General features: G+C 48.1%; 2 protein-coding genes across 4 annotated transcripts in view; both read right to left on the bottom strand.

Annotated features, from left to right (window-relative positions):
• Window positions 1-233: 233 nt before the first annotated feature.
• Window positions 234-13620, bottom strand: irf9 (interferon regulatory factor 9). Of its 3 annotated transcripts, XM_030348279.1 has the most exons (11): window positions 13522-13620; window positions 13151-13214; window positions 12299-12421; window positions 11705-11900; window positions 10146-10276; window positions 8517-8604; window positions 7527-7586; window positions 6613-6999; window positions 3855-3970; window positions 1958-2018; window positions 1526-1667 (listed from the first exon to the last, which is right to left on the bottom strand). In XM_030348279.1, exons 2-10 carry the CDS (start codon window positions 13205-13207, stop codon window positions 1959-1961), a joined length of 1218 nt encoding a protein of 405 aa, XP_030204139.1. In that variant the 5' UTR covers window positions 13208-13214; window positions 13522-13620; the 3' UTR covers window positions 1526-1667; window position 1958. The 3 variants fall into 3 exon arrangements, with proteins under 3 accessions (XP_030204138.1, XP_030204137.1, XP_030204139.1); XM_030348278.1 differs by lacking the exon at window positions 1958-2018 and having other exon boundaries at window positions 234-1667; window positions 10146-10273; XM_030348277.1 differs by lacking the exon at window positions 1958-2018 and having other exon boundaries at window positions 234-1667; window positions 13522-13619.
• Window positions 13621-14042: 422 nt separating this feature from the next.
• The window catches only part of LOC115537192 (E3 ubiquitin-protein ligase RNF31-like), a 28599-nt gene continuing 26263 nt past the window's right edge, over window positions 14043-16378 (bottom strand). Inside the window, exons 27-29 of the mRNA XM_030348916.1 lie at window positions 16191-16287; window positions 15148-15313; window positions 14043-14591 (exon numbers count right to left, since the gene is read on the bottom strand). Coding sequence (XP_030204776.1) covers window positions 14544-14591; window positions 15148-15313; window positions 16191-16287 — 311 coding nt within the window. The 3' untranslated portion in view covers window positions 14043-14543. The remainder of the gene's footprint in view (window positions 14592-15147; window positions 15314-16190; window positions 16288-16378) is intronic.

Here is a 16378-nt window from a genome sequence, read left to right as displayed (position 1 = left end):
ATTTGTTGTGTTGGTCCAGCATTTGGTTCCAATTACTGAACATTCCCAAGCCGACACATTCACTTGAGACAGACGCTCCGTTCCTTTTGGGACATATGAATGTGTCACTTTCCCTTTATGGGCACATCTGAGGAACAACTGAGGAAACTAAGAGCCTGGGAATCGAGGGCCTGTTGCAACAACCCAGCGTTCGGCAGACACTTTGTGTTCACTAGAACATAAAAAAACACATCTGGCTTACATTAATGTTTATTTTTTATAAACAGGACAAGCTCAAATTGACTTTACAGCCTACTGTAGTGACATACTTTGAACATGCATCAGTTCACACAACGAAGCAATTGAATGGTTTAACCTGGAAAAAAAACCACATTAGACGAAAAATAAATAAATCGCCTTGTATGTCCCAATGCACAATGGGAATTTTGGTTGGCAATAAGATTGTGTCGTTGAGGTAAGACACGCCACGGAACAATGAGATGATGGCAGGAATCTGTCACTGCAGGAAGGTAACTTTCTATGGATCAGGTTGGCTTCAGGTGAGGTTCTCTCCAGGTGAGGTTCACAGCATCAGTTTCCATGGCAACTGACCGGAGAGGAAGCTAGGCTTCGAAGCTGCAATTGAAAATTCAGACTTCCCCTGAATTCTGACCAAAGATATCTGACCTGCGTGGGGATCCAGACATCCTGAAACCCAGTCTTGGCCCAGTTAGGGCTGGGTTAGTTGTGCTATACTTCAGCTACAGGAGGGTTTCACACACGTCCTCTTGAGGTTCATGTTTGCAATCTTGGTACTTGTTGACATGTGATTGTTGAACAACCGACCAAGTACGGTAGTTGATTCAGACTATAAAAGTGAAAATAAAAACGCACAAAGATGGCAACTTGGAATGTATCAAAATGCCCCCCCTACCTGACCTAACCCAACGCCCCTGTCTACATGTAGATAGTTGATTATAGAGCGGTTGAACGCATGAGCTATATTTACCATTATACTTGAATAACTGGTTCACACAATGAATAGGGCAATTAAGTGAAAATAATCACCCTCTAATTAATAAAGCAATATTGACAGAGATGGACCGAAGCGTAAAACGGTTTAAGTAAAGTGAAAGAAGCCTTATTTAAACAGAGTGATGCAAACACCTACTGAACACAGGAAGACCCCCTTCTGCGTTCCGCCCCGTGGAGCCTTGTCTGAACGGAGATGTAGATCTAGTATATAATGTCCCTAGAGGACTTTCACGCAAAGTAGGGTTAGGGTTAGGGCTAGGCTATGCTCAATCTTAGTGCTTACTAAAAACGTGTCTCAAGGTGCATAGTTAAGTTTGACTGCTCACATAATGGAATACTCTGTATTCATAAAACCAAATAACAAGCGTTCGGTTTCCCTCCCTCCCCCGTCCTCAAGAACCAATCAGATGCTCGGAGTAAAGCTCTGCTTGATGATTGGTCAATTGGTAGGATGACTTGTAGGCTCCTCAGCCCCTATCTTATTGGTAGGTTTAAAGGAGAGGTGCTTGGGGTTAGAAGACTTCTTCCACTGGCACCAGGTTGATGGTGATCTCTCCGGTGGGGGACTGGCTGGTCAGGGACTGGAGGAAGCTGAAGGAAGCCATCATGGTTTTCAGGGTCTGCACTTGTTTTTCTGCCCACGGAAATGTAATCTGCAGAGAGGCAGAGAGAGAGAGAGAGAGAGAGAGAGAGAGAGAGAGAGAGAGAGAGAGAGAGAGAGAGAGAGAGAGAGAGGGGGAGAGGGAGAGAGAGAGAGAGAGAGAGAGAGAGAGAGAGAGAGAGAGAGAGAGAGAGAGAGAGAGAGAGAGAGAGAGGGGTGTGAGGGTATTGAATTCCCACCCTGAATATCCAGAATATTTTTTGGTTACTTCCTGATTTGCATTTCCTGAATTTTTGTGACAGGAAGTTCCCAAAAAGTAACCACACCCTTCACAACACTTACACTAACTTTTCCAAACATAAAACAGGGTCTGCACTTGTTTTTCTGCCCATGGAAATGTAATCTGCAGAGCGAGAGAGAGAGAGAGAGAGAGAGAGAGAGAGAGAGAGAGAGAGAGAGAGAGAGAGAGAGAGGGCGAGAGAGAGAGGGCGAGAGGGCGAGAGAGAGAGAGAGAGAGAGAGAGAGAGAGAGAGAGAGGGAGGGAGGGAGGGAGAGAGAGAGAGAGAGAGAGAGAGAGAGAGAGAGAGAGAGAGAGAGAGAGAGAGAGAGAGAGAGAGAGAGAGAGAGAGAGAGAGAGAGAGAGAGAGAGAGAGAGAGAGAGTGAGAGAGGGGGAGAGGGAGAGAGAGAGAGGGAGAGAGGGGTGTGAGGGTATTGAATTCCCACCCTGAATATCCAGAATATTTTTTGGTTACTTCCTGATTTGCATTTCATGAATTTTTGTGACAGGAAGTTCCCTAAAACAAAGTGACCCCCACTCCTCCCAGCACAAAGCCCTGCAAAGCCAAGAGATGAACAGGAGTCCATCCTCACTCAGCTGGTCCTGAGGCTCTGTCCACAGACAGGTTCCCCCTCTGCTCAGCCCCAGGACCAGTCGGAGAACATATCAATTAGTCTCAACCAAATTATAAAACATCAGAAACAAACCTACCTCACCCATTGGAACACTAAAACACACACACAGAGCAAAATGCAGTGTTATCTGGCCCTAAAAATACAGTACACTGTGGCCCCCTACCTGACCACAGTCACTGATGTTAGACACAGAGTGATGTTAACACAGTACAGACTGAGCGCTCACAGCCTGGCCATAGAAACAGGCCGACATAGGAAAACATGGCTGCCCATGGCTGCCAGCAGTGTGAAGAAGCTGCTGTAGAGACCGAGCAGCACTTCCTCCTGCACTGCTCCAAATTCAAAAATGTCCGCGAATTATACTTTAGCAAATTTGGCCAAAAGCACCCACATTTTATAAACTCCCATGTAGACCAACTACAAATATTAATGGGAGAGAGAGAGCTCTGTCCTCGCAGGACAGTTTATTTCAGCTCGCCACAAATTGAGAAGATTCATTCTACACCAGGCCTCACTGTTTTATTTTGTTTTAATTTAATGATTATTTGTAACCTATAATGTGTTTTATGTAGCTTCTCTTTACATTCATTTAATTTTACTATAATATAACTATTAGTTCTATATGTACATCTGTATGTTATGATATATTGTTATAGGTTGTTATCTGTACATATTGTTCTGACGTTCAATTTTGTTATTATACATAATATTTAATGTAATGCATAACACTGTAATGCTTTGGCAACACTGTTTGGTTTACCAAAATAGTCATGCCAATAAAGCTTTTTTGAATTTGAGAGAGAGAGAGAGAGAGAGAGAGAGAGAGAGAGAGAGAGAGAGAGAGAGAGAGAGAGAGAGAGAGAGAGAGAGAGAGAGAGAGAGAGAGATTGAAATATCACCCTGAATACCCAGAATATCTTTTGGTTACTTCCAGTTTTGCATTTAGTTTATTTTTGTGACAGGAAGTTCCCAAAAAGTTATCACAGGTCATCACAGTTATCACATTTTCCAACACTTACACTACATAAAACAAGTTATTCAAAAAAAAAAATGTTATCGAGTTCTCAATTGAAAAAGCAAAAGGCATATCCCTTTTAACAGTGAACTGGACCGAAGCAGCAGCACATACAGGCATTTGACTGCTGTTATATCTCAACATTAATTAATGTTAATTTTGTCGGGGCACAGGCCTCAAGTCCTGGCCTCACTTGGGCCTTCCCTCACATGCCCTTGACCGTGAAGTGAGAGAGAGCGAGAGACATTGAGGTCTCCCTTGAAACGGCCGGGAGAGAAGAGGAAGAGGCGGGGTTGTCGCGACAACCGTACCTTGACGAGGATGAGCTTCTGGGACTGGTCGTCCGTGGTGACGAGTTCCTCGCCGAAGCAGAGCGTCACGTCGCATCGCGGCGGGTCTCCTCCCTGTTGCTGGTAGGCCTCCAGCTCTGGGTGAGGGAGGGAGGGAGGGAGAGAGAGGGAGAGTGACTACACTACATGGGATAAGCATCCTGAAGCTAACTAACACACATCAAGCTCAGTCCAGCACTGCTTCCCAATTAGTCAACAAAATAATTAATCAAGTAAAAGAAGACCATTTAGAGCATTGGACAAACCAAACCTCAAACCAAAGTAGAATGAATTCCTATCTGATCCTAAACAGAAATTACAACTATCACCTCTCTGTCAGAGATGGGATGCAGAGACAAGAGAGAGAGAGAGAGAGAGAGAGAGAGAGAGAGAGAGAGAGAGAGAGAGAGAGAGAGAGGGAGAGAGAGAGAGAGAGAGAGAGAGAGAGAGAGAGAGAGAGAGAGAGAGAGAGAGAGAGAGAGATTACAAATCTATATTCCGGATTTTGCAGACATGGAACATAAGGACAAAATTGCAATTCTTCTTGTTGAAGGTCCTTTTGCTGCCCTGGCCGCACAATATGTCCTGAAATTTCATAACCTGTAAGATTCAGTCTGACTTTTTATTTATTTTATTATTGTGGTTGTTATTGTTGTTATAATTGCTATTGTTCTTATTGTTCTTATGGTTATTATTATTATCTGTTATTTGTACAATTATTCTTGCATAACTTGAATAGGCTTTGGTAATACTGTATTCAAATACTGTCATGCTAATAATAATTTGAATTTGAATTTGAATTTGAGAGAGAGTGAGAGAGAGAGAGAGAGAGAGAGAGAGAGAGAGAGAGAGAGAGAGAGAGAGAGAGAGACAGAGACAGAGACAGAGAGAGAGAGAGACCACGAGACAGAGAGAGCACGAGAGAGAGAGAGAGAGAGAGAGAGAGAGAGAGAGAGAGAGAGAGACAGAGACAGAGACAGAGAGAGAGAGAGAGAGGGAGAGAGAGAGAGAGAGAGAGAGAGAGAGAGAGAGAGAGAGAGAGAGAGAGAGAGAGAGAGAGAGAGAGAGAGAGAGAGAGAGAGAGAGAGAGAGAGATAGAAAGCATGAGTACCCCTGATTGTGGATGCTTTTTCCAAAGCCCAGACTAACACACACACACCCCTCTCCCCCCCCGGACCTCCCCCCCCCGCCCTTGATGACCCAGAGCAATATCCTCTTGACCCCCAAGTGAAATGTTAAACCCAAACGCCTACACACACACACACACACCAACACATCAACACACACACACGCACGCACACACACAAACACATCAACACACACACACACACACACACACACACACACACACACACACACACACACACACACACACACACACACACACACACACACACACACACACACACACACACACACACAAACGCCTTGCATCAGCTTCTCTGGTGTTAGGTCGTCTCAGATTGCTGGTTGTAGTTTCGTTTCCTTTTCATTCCGGTAGTTTCCATCACGTCGCGCTCTACCCTGCACAGCTTGTGACTCTGGGTTGACTCGCAAACCTCCCCGTCTGGCCCCGCCCTTCAGGCCGTTCATGCTGGCACCTTTACCTGCAGTTGTCCCACATGTGTATGGTCTATTTGGCATCCAACAACAAACAACGCCCTGTGATGACAGCTTTCGGCGTTAGATAAAAGCCAGATTAGGGAAGAGGATCCGCCCCTTGCAGGCCATTGCCAGGGTTTTAAAAATAGTGCGGGGGGGGGGGTTTGTTGCTTCAGGTTTGTTGGCGAAGGGGGTGGTTTAAAACGGTTGACACGCACGGGGGACACAGAGTAACAAGTCTCAACTGAATTGAAGCATTCTCAACTGTAGTTCATGTTCTCAACTGCAGATTTTGTGTGCGGTTGTATTTAGTTCCTCATTTATTTTTATCGCTAGACAAATGACCGAAGTCATCTGAAAAACCAGAGCCAATCTAAATTCAGGACATTGTCACTTTTTGTGGAAGGAAGAGAAACGCCGTGCAGTCCCGCATGCAGGGGATCGAGGCGTTCATAATCACCCATTCATAATCACCCGTTCATAATCACCCATTCATAGACACAGGTACAACTCAGTACCGGCGTGGGAGGGGCAGAGGATTGGATCAACACCTCTTAAAATAGTCACGCTGAAACATCGGCACGCTTGGGACAAGGAAGGGCAGTTTGAAGTGGAGCTGAATCGAATTAGCAAATAAGATAATTACAGTCTCACGATACTTCCATGACTTGAAGTCTCAATGAGTAACGCTCATTGAGACCAGTAATCTGGTGGTTGACGTTTTGGTAGACATGCGGACGGATTCAGATGATTCGTCAGCAGGTATGCATGGTGTTGTTTTGATGAGTCAACGAGTTTCAGAGAGACTTGGGTGGCCCGCGGTGATTTTGGATTTGGGTTTCACCGCATCAGGAGTCGGGGCTAATTCTCCCAACTTTTCAATCAAAATCTGTCAAAAATGTACGAATGTACTCTTATTTTGAAAAGATTTAAAAAACGGTTTTTCAAGCTCTCCAAATGAAAGCCAGAATGAGGCCGACGAATGGCAAAAAATCGAAACACGGTGCTCCATTCTTCTTTGCGCGATCGATTTGAACCACCACACACGCCAAATATTCGGCAGAAGTACATAAAAATAAAATAAATAAAACGGATCTCCGACGGGAACCCCAGGGGGGGGGTTGGCTGGACTACTCACCCTGGCGGAACGCCTCCTTGCTGAAGATCAGCACGGGCTCCGCGTCACGCTGGATCTTGTTGGGCGTCTCGGGAGGGGCGGCGGCGTGCGGGCCGATCCAGTACACCCGGCCCCGGCAGTACCGCCGCAGGTAGACCCCTGTGTGGTTGGAGGTCAGCACCACGCCCTTCTCCATGCAGGGCAGCAGCTGGACCAGGTCCCGGCCCCCCTGCAGGCCCGCCGGGGCCTCCGGGAGGAAGATGCGGGGGAACCCCCCCATAAGGGGTGCCGGGGTGGGGGGCAGCGGCGAGGGCGTGTGGTACGTGATCCGGACGTCCTTGCCCTGCACCTCACGGGACAGGACCTCGTGGCCGGAGTAGCTGACCGCCACGTGGAAGCTGTCCTCCTCTGGAGAGGGGGAGGGAGAGGGAGGGAGGGAGGGAGAGGGAGTGGGAGAGGGAGGGAGAGAGGGAGGGAGGGAGCGAGGGAGAGAGAGGGAGGGAGGGAGGGGGAGGGAGGGAGAGGGAGGGATGGAGAGAGAGGGAGGAATGGAGAGGGAGGGAGAGAGGGAGAGGGAGGGAGGGACAGAGAGGGAGAGGGAGGGAGGGAGGGAGGGAGGGAGGGATAGGGAGAGGGAAGGAGAGAGAGGAAGAGGGAGATATTGAGAGATAAAGTTATTTTAAAACAAAGCACATATTTGGGGAAATGTTAAATGATAAAGTTCACTTTGCAAAGGGCAGACTCTGTTCTTTTGGTGCAGATTGTACCCTTTATATTGTACCCTTTATAAGTACCTTTCTGCACAATGTTTATGAGATAACTGTTGACTGAAACTGTGACTAAAACTATGTTGTTGGTGACGCAGAATTCCTCTATTCCTCATTAAGAGTCATGAGGGAATACCCTGGGTTGTTTATTACTCTACTTTTTCATACCTGCAACACTTGGAGGAGGGTTGGTCTCTATCCGGAAATCCAACTGGAATTCTTCCAAGACTTCATACCGGAAGGGAAGGGGGAGGGACAGATGCAGAAAATAAATATATCGGCTGGTCATGGGAGGACAACCAACCGCTTGCCAAAAAACCTAGTGGGACGTGAACTTTGCCTTGTTTCTTTGCCATGTCAAACGAGACAGTTGCAGGGGAATTTAAGCGCTGAAAAAAAACAAAAAACGATTTGGGCAGTTGTCAACAGTCAGTTTCGCTTCGAGCAACAGTTAGTCAGGCACCCCCTGAGTACAATAACAGCTCACAGCTTTATTTACTACTTGTTGTTTTACCGGAAGAGACTCTCGCCCAGCAGAACAGTATCAGCGTATATTTTTGTTAAAGCCATATCAGAGGCTGGGTGTGAAACTCTGTCAGAATCTGTCTTTAACTGTTATTATAATGTTTTGTTGAATGTGTTTAATGTTTTTTATTATAAAAAGGACACGTCCAGCGAACGACCCCCCAAACCCCCCCCCACCCCGTTCAGTACTGCATTCCACCTCCGGTCTCGCATCGGTTCAAATTTCCAAACGACGTTGCCAAAGAAACAAAACTATCATCTGTCGACATTGGATCTAGAAGTGGCCACGCCGGCCACAATATAGTAAATGGGTGGACTGCATTTGTACAGCACTTTTCTACCCAGTGGCCACTCAAAGCGCTTTACAATATTGTCTGACATTCACCCATTCATCATGCAGCCATTCACACGCCGACGTCAACCGTGCAAGGCGACAGCCAGCTCGTCAGGAGCATTCGGGGTGAGGCGTCTCGCTCAGGGACACCTCGACACCCGAGTTGGGGAGGAACTGGCAACCTTCTGGTCACCAGAAACCCACGCCCCCTCCTGAGCCAGCCCCATGCAGCTCGTCAGGGGTTAGACATCACAAAACAATGAACACATCAAACAACCCCCCGAAACGTGTCCACTCACTTCCGCTCCCTTGGGATATGAAAATCTGCTGGTTGCCGCCCTCCACCTGGAGCGTTGCTTCACCCCTCGACAAGATCTCCTCCACACTCTGAAACCCCAGAGAATGAGGAAGAGGAAAGGGGCTTGCGTTATTGAAGATTGAATCACGCCACGCACAGAGAACGAGCTCAGAGCCCTGCAGTCGTCCATTTGCATTTCCGCCCACCCTTTACGAACGGCGTTTTCTTTTTCAGCGACAGGGACAATACATTAACGGTTGAGCGCATTAAATGGAGTGTGATCATATGCTTCTGATCGTAACATAAAGGCTGTTGTTGTATAAATAAATAATACACACCACCACAAGGTATTGTGTATCGCCCCCATGGCCACAGACCCGCACATTACTCATGAGCTCATCAAAGGCATTGGAGCCAAACAACGAGCAGCCAGTGACGGCGTCTGCCTCGGCTCTGGTGTGGTGTCCTGCCCCAGAAGGCATTGCAGCCTTTAATGGTGGACCATTACTGTCTCTGGCTCCCCTGACCCTCCCTCCTTATCGCTGCCCCCAACCCTCCCGCCCTCCCTTCCTGCTCTCTTTCTCCCTCCCTTCCTTCTCCATTACTCCCCCCCCCCCCCCCCCCCCCACCCCCAAACCCCTTCCGCCGCTCACTCCCGACATGACAACACTATTATCTCCCTCCCTCTCTTTCGTTAACTTAATCCATCTCACTGCATCCCTTCCTCTTGACTCTCACCATCTCCTCCCCTCTCTCACTCATTGCCGAGGTCCTCTCTCTCTTTCTCCATTTTAGCCTCATCTCTCTTCCCCATCTGTTTCCCCCTCCCTCCCTCACCCCCTCCCTCCCTCACCCCCTCCCTCCCTCACCCCCTCCCTCCCTCCTTCCCCCCTCCCTCCTTCCCTCTCCCCCTCCTTCCCTCTCTCCCTCCTCCCCCCCTCCCTCCTTCCCTCTCTCCCTCCTTCCCTCCCTCCCTCCTTCCCTCTCTCCCCCCTTCCCTCTCTCCCTCCTTCCCTCTCTTCCTCCTTCCCCCCCTCCCTCCTTCCCTCTCTCCCTCCTTCCCTCTCTCCCTCCTCCCCTCTCCCCCTCCCTCCTTCCCCCCCTCTCCCCTGCCTCTCTCCCTCCTTCCCCCTCTCCCTCCTTCCCCCCCTCCCTCCTTCCCTCTCTCCCTCCTTCCCCCCTCCCTCCTTCCCCCTCTCCCTCCTTCCCCCTCTCCCTCCTTCCCCCCCTCCCTCCTTCCCCCCCTCCCTCCTTCCCCCTCTCCCTCCTTCCCCCCCCTCCCTCCTTCCCCCCCTTCCTCCTTCCCCCCCTCTCCCCTGCCTCTCTCCCTCCTTCCCTCTCTCCCTCCTTCCCCCCTCCCTCCTTCCCCCTCTCCCTCCTTCCCCCTCTCCCTCCTTCCCCCCCTCCCTCCTTCCCCCCCTCCCTCCTTCCCCCTCTCCCTCCTTCCCTCTCTCCCTCCTCCCCTCTCTCCCTCCTTCCCCCCCTCCCTCCTTCCCTCTCTCCCTCCTTCCCTCTCTCCCTCCTTCCCCCGCTCCCTCCTTCCCCCTCTCCCTCCTTCCCTCTCTCCCTCCTCCCCTCTCCCCCTCCCTCCCTCCTCCTCTTCCTCTCGCTGCTCCTCTCCTCTCCTCACCAGGGGTGCCGTCACTGATTCCTCCTTCATCTGCTTCTCAGGCAGCTCCTCGTCTTCCTCGGAGGATTCGGTGGCTCTCCTCTTGGTTCTTCTTCTGCTCTTCCCCCCCGCTCGTTTGGCCGTCAATTCTTCTGGAATAACCAAAACAAAATAAAGGAATACACCAAATAACCGCAGACTTGTACTTTACAGTATTGTTCTCCAGATCTGATTTATATGGAAGCCCATTCCCGCCAGTAAAATAAATAAAAAAGATGATAACTCTTATTATGACTTTTCTTATTATGAATTATTACTTTTGATCTCATTATTATGAATTGTTATATCATAATTTCGATTTTATTATCTCATAATTATGACTTACAATGGGGATTTTCTTTTATCAAGGAAGGATTTTCACCTTTTTCTTTATACTGGTGGGAATGGGCTTCATTGATTTAGGGTACAGCAGCAGCCTATTTACATCATTTAGTGCATTTAGACGCTTGGAATATTGCAAGTAAAAAAAATAAGGAAATGCCTTTGTCTTTACTCTGACAGGGTTTATGTAACAGTAAGGTTTATGACATTTTTATTGAGCAAAGTTGGCGTGCAATAATGTTCGCTCCCTGTGAGAAACTAACCCTTGACTCCTAACATAACACGTTATTTAAATATAACTGATACCCACCCGGCCAATCGGAATGTAGGCCAAGGGTTGAGCGTTTATCACTTATCACTTGAGTTGTGCCCTAAATACCCTAAATGTATTCATTAATCTGTTGGATAATTATTTTCATGGCATGAGCATCCTGTACGCCAAGTAGCATAACATTTTAAGTGTACCATAACATGTCAAGCATGATATGTCATGGGGTCGGCTTAGCTCAGGAAGTCGAGCGGGTTGACTTGTAACCGTAAAGTTGTTAGTTCGATCCCCGGCTCCTCCTAGCTGAGTGTCGAGATGTCCCTGAGCGAGACACCTCACCCTGTGTCTATGCATGGTTGTAAGTCACTTTGGATAAAGCATCTTAACACGACTGCTGAATGCCCTAAATGTAAGAACCCTAAAAATAAACAAACCCCCATCCCTGTGAGTGTGACCATAGCGTGTTTAGGAGTGTAAAACAAACCAACGTCCTAGTGCGGGTGACCCTAGCGTGTTTAGGAGTGTAAAACAAACCAACGTCCTAGTGCGGGTGACCATAGCGTGTTTAAGAGTGTAAATCAAACTGGCGTCCTAGTACGGGTGACCATAGCGTGTTTAAGAGTGTAAAACAAACCAACGCCCTAGTGCGGGTGACCATAGCGTGTTTAAGAGTGTCAAACAAACCAACGCCCTAGTGCGGGTGACCATAGCGTGTTTAAGAGTGCAAAACAAACCAACGTCCTAGTACGGGTGACCATAGCGTGTTTAAGAGTGTAAAACAAACCAACGCCCTAGTGCGGGTGACCATAGCGTGTTTAAGAGTGCAAAACAAACCAACGTCCTAGTGCGGGTGACCATAGCGTGTTTAGGAGTGTAAAACAAACCAACGCCCTAGTTAGTGGGTGTGACTGTAGCGTGTGTAAGAGCGTACCGTTGCCCGTGAGGCCCTGCTCCGAGTCCGGCACCAGGCGGTAGACCTTGAAGGGCTCGGAGATGTCCAGCTGGGCACGCTCCGCCACCTCCTCGAACTCCAGGCTCTTGTTCAGGGCGCAGCGCAGCCGCGTCTTCCAGATCGCAGGCTCGTTGCGGCTCTCGTCCGTCATCTTGCCTTTGAACTCTGCCCACGCCTGGGTGTGTGGAAGACATTGGATGGAAGTTGTAACTGTTGTCGCATGCTTCTATTCTGTTCCAATAAAGAAATGTCCTTATTTTAAGCTAACATGTTTTCGATATTTCCCTTTTAATACAGGGTGGATGTGGAGGACACAAGCCTACAGTAAACAGTAGTAAGAAAACCATTTGTGTTTCCTTGTGCCATTAGTGAGAAACAAAGAATTGTTAGAAGTCAGGTTTTGTTTAGGATCAGGATTCAATTATCCTGTAATTTGGCTTCACTCATGCGTGCACTCTGACTCTGCTTTCTGTTATACAGACATAATGCATCAAATTAAGTACAGCATATTTGCATACAGCTATTTTTAAATAAAAAAAATAAAAATATGTTTCCATGACAACGCGCGTGTACCTTAAAGATGGCGGCGTCTTCGTCGCTCCTGAAGTCTTGCTTCCCGGCGTGTTTCCAAGGAATGCGGAACATGGTCTGCTCATCGTCGTCCCACACCAGACCCGGGTACCTACCGCTGGTCACCTGCCCCCAAACATCAGACATCTTAAAACCACCTCTGATCATCCTGCCAGCGCTTTACCCCTGACGTTCATAACAGCACTTCTGAGCTCTTTGTTAGTGTTTACAATTGAGTCATATCCTTTATTCTGAACTTCTCTATTATCAATTGTCTCACTTGTTTACTAGTGCAACCGCCTGTATGTGCTGCTGAGTTGTGTTGTTTTAATCGATTCGAAACGAAAGCCAGATTATCTAAAAGCAATGACCAAACTTGGAAATACGACCCCTTTAATAGTCGAGTTTATTACTGCGGGTGGGGGGGGGGGGGGGGGGGGGGGGGGGGTATAGTAGAAATATCAAGTAAACAACAAGGAAGGCAGAGTAAACATGATCTCAAAAAACCCACAAACGGACCTCTTTTTTTTTTTTTTACATATCCTCCTCTTTAACATAACTTCCTTGTCAAGGAAGCTATGTTAAAGATTAAATCAATGGTCAAGATTAAATCAATGGTCTCCAGCAGGGGCGCGAAAACAAAGAAAGGCTACCAAGAAATAATAAAAAACATTAACTAGTTAACAGCAGGATGCACAAACACGTTCTACTTAGCCTATTTGATATGTTTGTTTATGAAAAGATACTAGTCGAGACGGACAATCACTGAGCTGGACATGGGGCTCGGTTTTGCTTGTTTATCAGTAGAGCGCTTCTGGTCGCGCATAAAGGCTTATATTCGCGCAATATCCTCACCTGTTCCACCATCCAGGAGCGCAGTTTACGCGTGTTGCGGGCTTTACAGGGTCCCATGATGGCTCTGCAAGCAGACAGTCAACGTCATGATGTCACATATCCAAATCTTTTTTTATTTTACCCCACACTAAGTAAACCCAGCAGATATCTGAAATTGAACCAATGACGCTCTGCACAACAACCCTATGCGAGTCTAAAAGCATGCCCATAAGACAATGAAACAGAAAACGATCGGAGCAACATTTTTGGATTAAATAGTTATTAAAGTTGTGCCCGTCGGTTCGTCTATACATGTTCAAAAGTACAGGCGTCCCTATCGCTATATCGCCCGAATTCTACACAAATGGAAGCGAGTTTTTGGTTTCGTTTACCTCAGTTGCGTTTCCCCCGTCCAGCTGGTGTGCGCCCAGTAGCGGTAATGCACTGGAGCAGTTCTCTGGAAGCCCAAGCCTCCCTCACCCAATGCCGTTTCCCAGAAATCACGTGACTACGGAGAAACGCTCTGTATTTTGACCGCTAGAGGGCGCATGAATGGAAGTAGACCAGATAGTAGCCTGGAAGTCCTGATAAAAAAAGGGAAGGGGAAGTGAATTCCATGGATGTTTATCGGTCACCCTCAAATAGTTCCCCTTCGAGGTGCCTTCCTGTTGACCTATATCGTTGGTTTTGTATTTGTTTGTATTCTAAATAAACTGAATACATGACTATGCTCTTCAAATGGAGGAGCTTTGTTTCACAATATATGCCTTTGCCCAATCAGGCCTTCTATATTAAGTACAATTAAACATGGAAATATAGATTCACAGTGATTATGTTTTCAGCTTCATAGTCTAGTTTATGTTTTTTTTAGCCCCATGATTTTACGCCAAGTCCTGTTAAATAATCACAACTCTTTTTTTTTTATTGGTTTTATTCACGACCCAGTTACAGATTCCCAAAATAGTCGATGTGCATAGCCTCTTCATATTAAAACATGATTCACCAACTGAGCCTGATAAAGTCCCCATAAAATTCTCTATAACAGTTGGCAGTCTCTTAACAAAACAATGTTTGACACACCTTTTCTCCTTCATGACTCATCATGCATGAGTCAAGAAGGATCCACACAGAATCCCTATTACCAGACACTGATTCCAGGAGCGAGTTTTTACTCGTCAGACAATTATAAAAATAAACTTGAGAAAACTCCCCCCCGAAAATACTGATGGATTGATTAATGTCTACCTATTTATCACTTATTTTTCAGATAAAAGGTGGATATAAGGCCATCTCTTTAAAACAAATATATAATATATATATATATATAATATATAATCATCAGTGTATTACCAGGCAGTTTTACCAAGCATATAGCGCAATCTAAATTGAAGTCTTTATTTAGGAAAAGCGATCTTCATTTGCGTCGAGGAACGTTATCTCCAAGGGGAACCTCCTTGAGTTTCTGTGAAGACGAGGAACAAGGAAATAATCCACTTTTTATTGTTACACATAATACGTTCATGGTATCACAGTAATGCTGAAACAGAAAGAAAGACACAATGTCATGCTTTCTTCCTGGCTCTAATCTCCAATTTCTTTCTCAATGTTGGAAAATTCTTTTAATCTTTTAAACCACACTTAAATCCTAACAAAACATAACTTAAAATGATGAGTTTGAAACCCCAAATCCAGTTCTTCAAACACACACATCATTTATAAACACAACACGGTCAAACAATTTTACGCTTTATCGACATATTTGCTGTAGGAAGAGAGAGAGAGAGAGAGAGAGAGAGAGAGAGAGAGAGAGAGAGAGAGAGAGAGAGAGAGACAGAGAGAGAGACAGAGAGAGAGACAGAGAGAGAGAGAGAGAGAGAGAGAGAGAGAGAGAGAGAGAGAGAGAGAGAGAGAGAGAGAGAGAGAGAGAGAGAGAGAGAGAGAGAGAGAGAGAGAGAGAGAGAGAGAGAGAGAGACAGAGGGAGAGGGAGAGAGAGACAGAGAGAGGTCAGGTGGCTCACCTCCAGCAGGCGGGCGTTGTAGGGGTCATCCTCCTCGCCCTCTCCCCTCTGGACGACCACGCTGTACCGGGCGCACGCCGCGGCCAGCTCCCCGCCGTCGTACAGCGGCGCCGGGTCCAGGGAGTTGTCGTTGATTAGGCTCACCAGGTACTCCCTGTAGTGCTTCCTACAGGAGGAGGAGGGGGAGGAGGAGAGGGAGGAGGAGGAGGAGGAGGAGGAGAGGGAGGGGGAGGAGGAGGAGAGGAGGGGGAGGAGGAGGAGGAGGAGGGGGAGGAGCAGGAGGGGGAGGAGGAGGAGGGGGAGGAGGAGGAGGAGGAGAGGGAGGGGGAGGAGGAGGAGAGGAGGAGGAGGAGGGGGAGGAGCAGGAGGGGGAGGAGGAGGAGGGGGAGGAGGAGAGGGAGGAGGAGGAGGAGGAGGAGAGGGAGGGGGAGGAGGAGGAGAGGAGGGGGAGGAGGAGGAGGAGGAGGGGGAGGAGCAGGAGGGGGAGGAGGAGGAGGAGAGGAGGGGGAGGAGGAGGAGGAGCAGGAGGGGGAGGAGGAGGAGAGGAGGGGGAGGAGGGGGAGGTGGAGGAGGAGAGGAGGAGGAGCAGGAGGAGGGGGCGGAGGAGGAGGAGGGGGAGGAGGAAGAGAGGAGGGGGAGGAGGAGGAGAGGAGGAGGGGGAGGGGGAGGAGGAGGAGGAGGAGGTGGAGGAGGAGAGGAGGAGGAGCAGGAGGGGGAGGAGGAGAGGAGGGGGAGGAGGAGGAGGGGGAGGTGGAGGAGGAGGAGCAGGAGGTGGAGGAGGAGAGGAGGAGGAGGAGGATCAGGAGGGGGAGGTGGAGGAGGAGGAACAGGAGGTGGAGGAGGAGGAAGAGGTGGGGTAGACGGAGTAGGAGGAGGAAGAGGAGGGGAAGGAGGAGCAGCAGGAGGAGGAGGAGAGAGGAATCCACAACGCTTAATTTCAAACTCCAGAAACATGACCTCGCTTTCGCAATTGATCGTTTTGATTGGTTAATGTCAGACCAATAAAGGTTGGATTGAATTGAATGAGTTGTGTGTTCACTGACTCGCAGAGTCCGGCCTGCCCCGGTTCCGTCTTATTCCCGCACGTCTGGTCCAACAGCTGGACTCCTTCCTCCTTCTGCTGCATGACGCTGCAGGCATCTACACACGCGCACAATTGGACACACACACACACACACAAACACACAAACACACACACACACAGTGTGTGAGATCCCTCAAACGGAGGCAG

This window comes from Gadus morhua, chromosome 23 (assembly GCF_902167405.1).
Source record: "Gadus morhua chromosome 23, gadMor3.0, whole genome shotgun sequence".
Lineage (NCBI taxonomy): Eukaryota > Metazoa > Chordata > Actinopteri > Gadiformes > Gadidae > Gadus > Gadus morhua.
This window is presented reverse-complemented; position numbering and strand designations above follow the sequence as displayed.

What these genes read in the sequence shown, in the direction of transcription:
- irf9 (XM_030348277.1), bottom strand. Translation starts at nt 13,207, where the DNA reads ATGGGACCCTGTAAAGCCCGCAACACGCGTAAACTGCGCTCCTGGATG. An exon ending in GCAGGGCCTCACGGGCAACG is followed by an intron (nt 10,277 to 11,704) that starts GTACGCTCTTAC and finishes TGGTTATTCCAG; the next exon opens with AAGAATTGACGGCCAAACGA. An exon ending in CATATCCCAAGGGAGCGGAA is followed by an intron (nt 7,587 to 8,516) that starts GTGAGTGGACAC and finishes TCCGGTATGAAG; the next exon opens with TCTTGGAAGAATTCCAGTTG.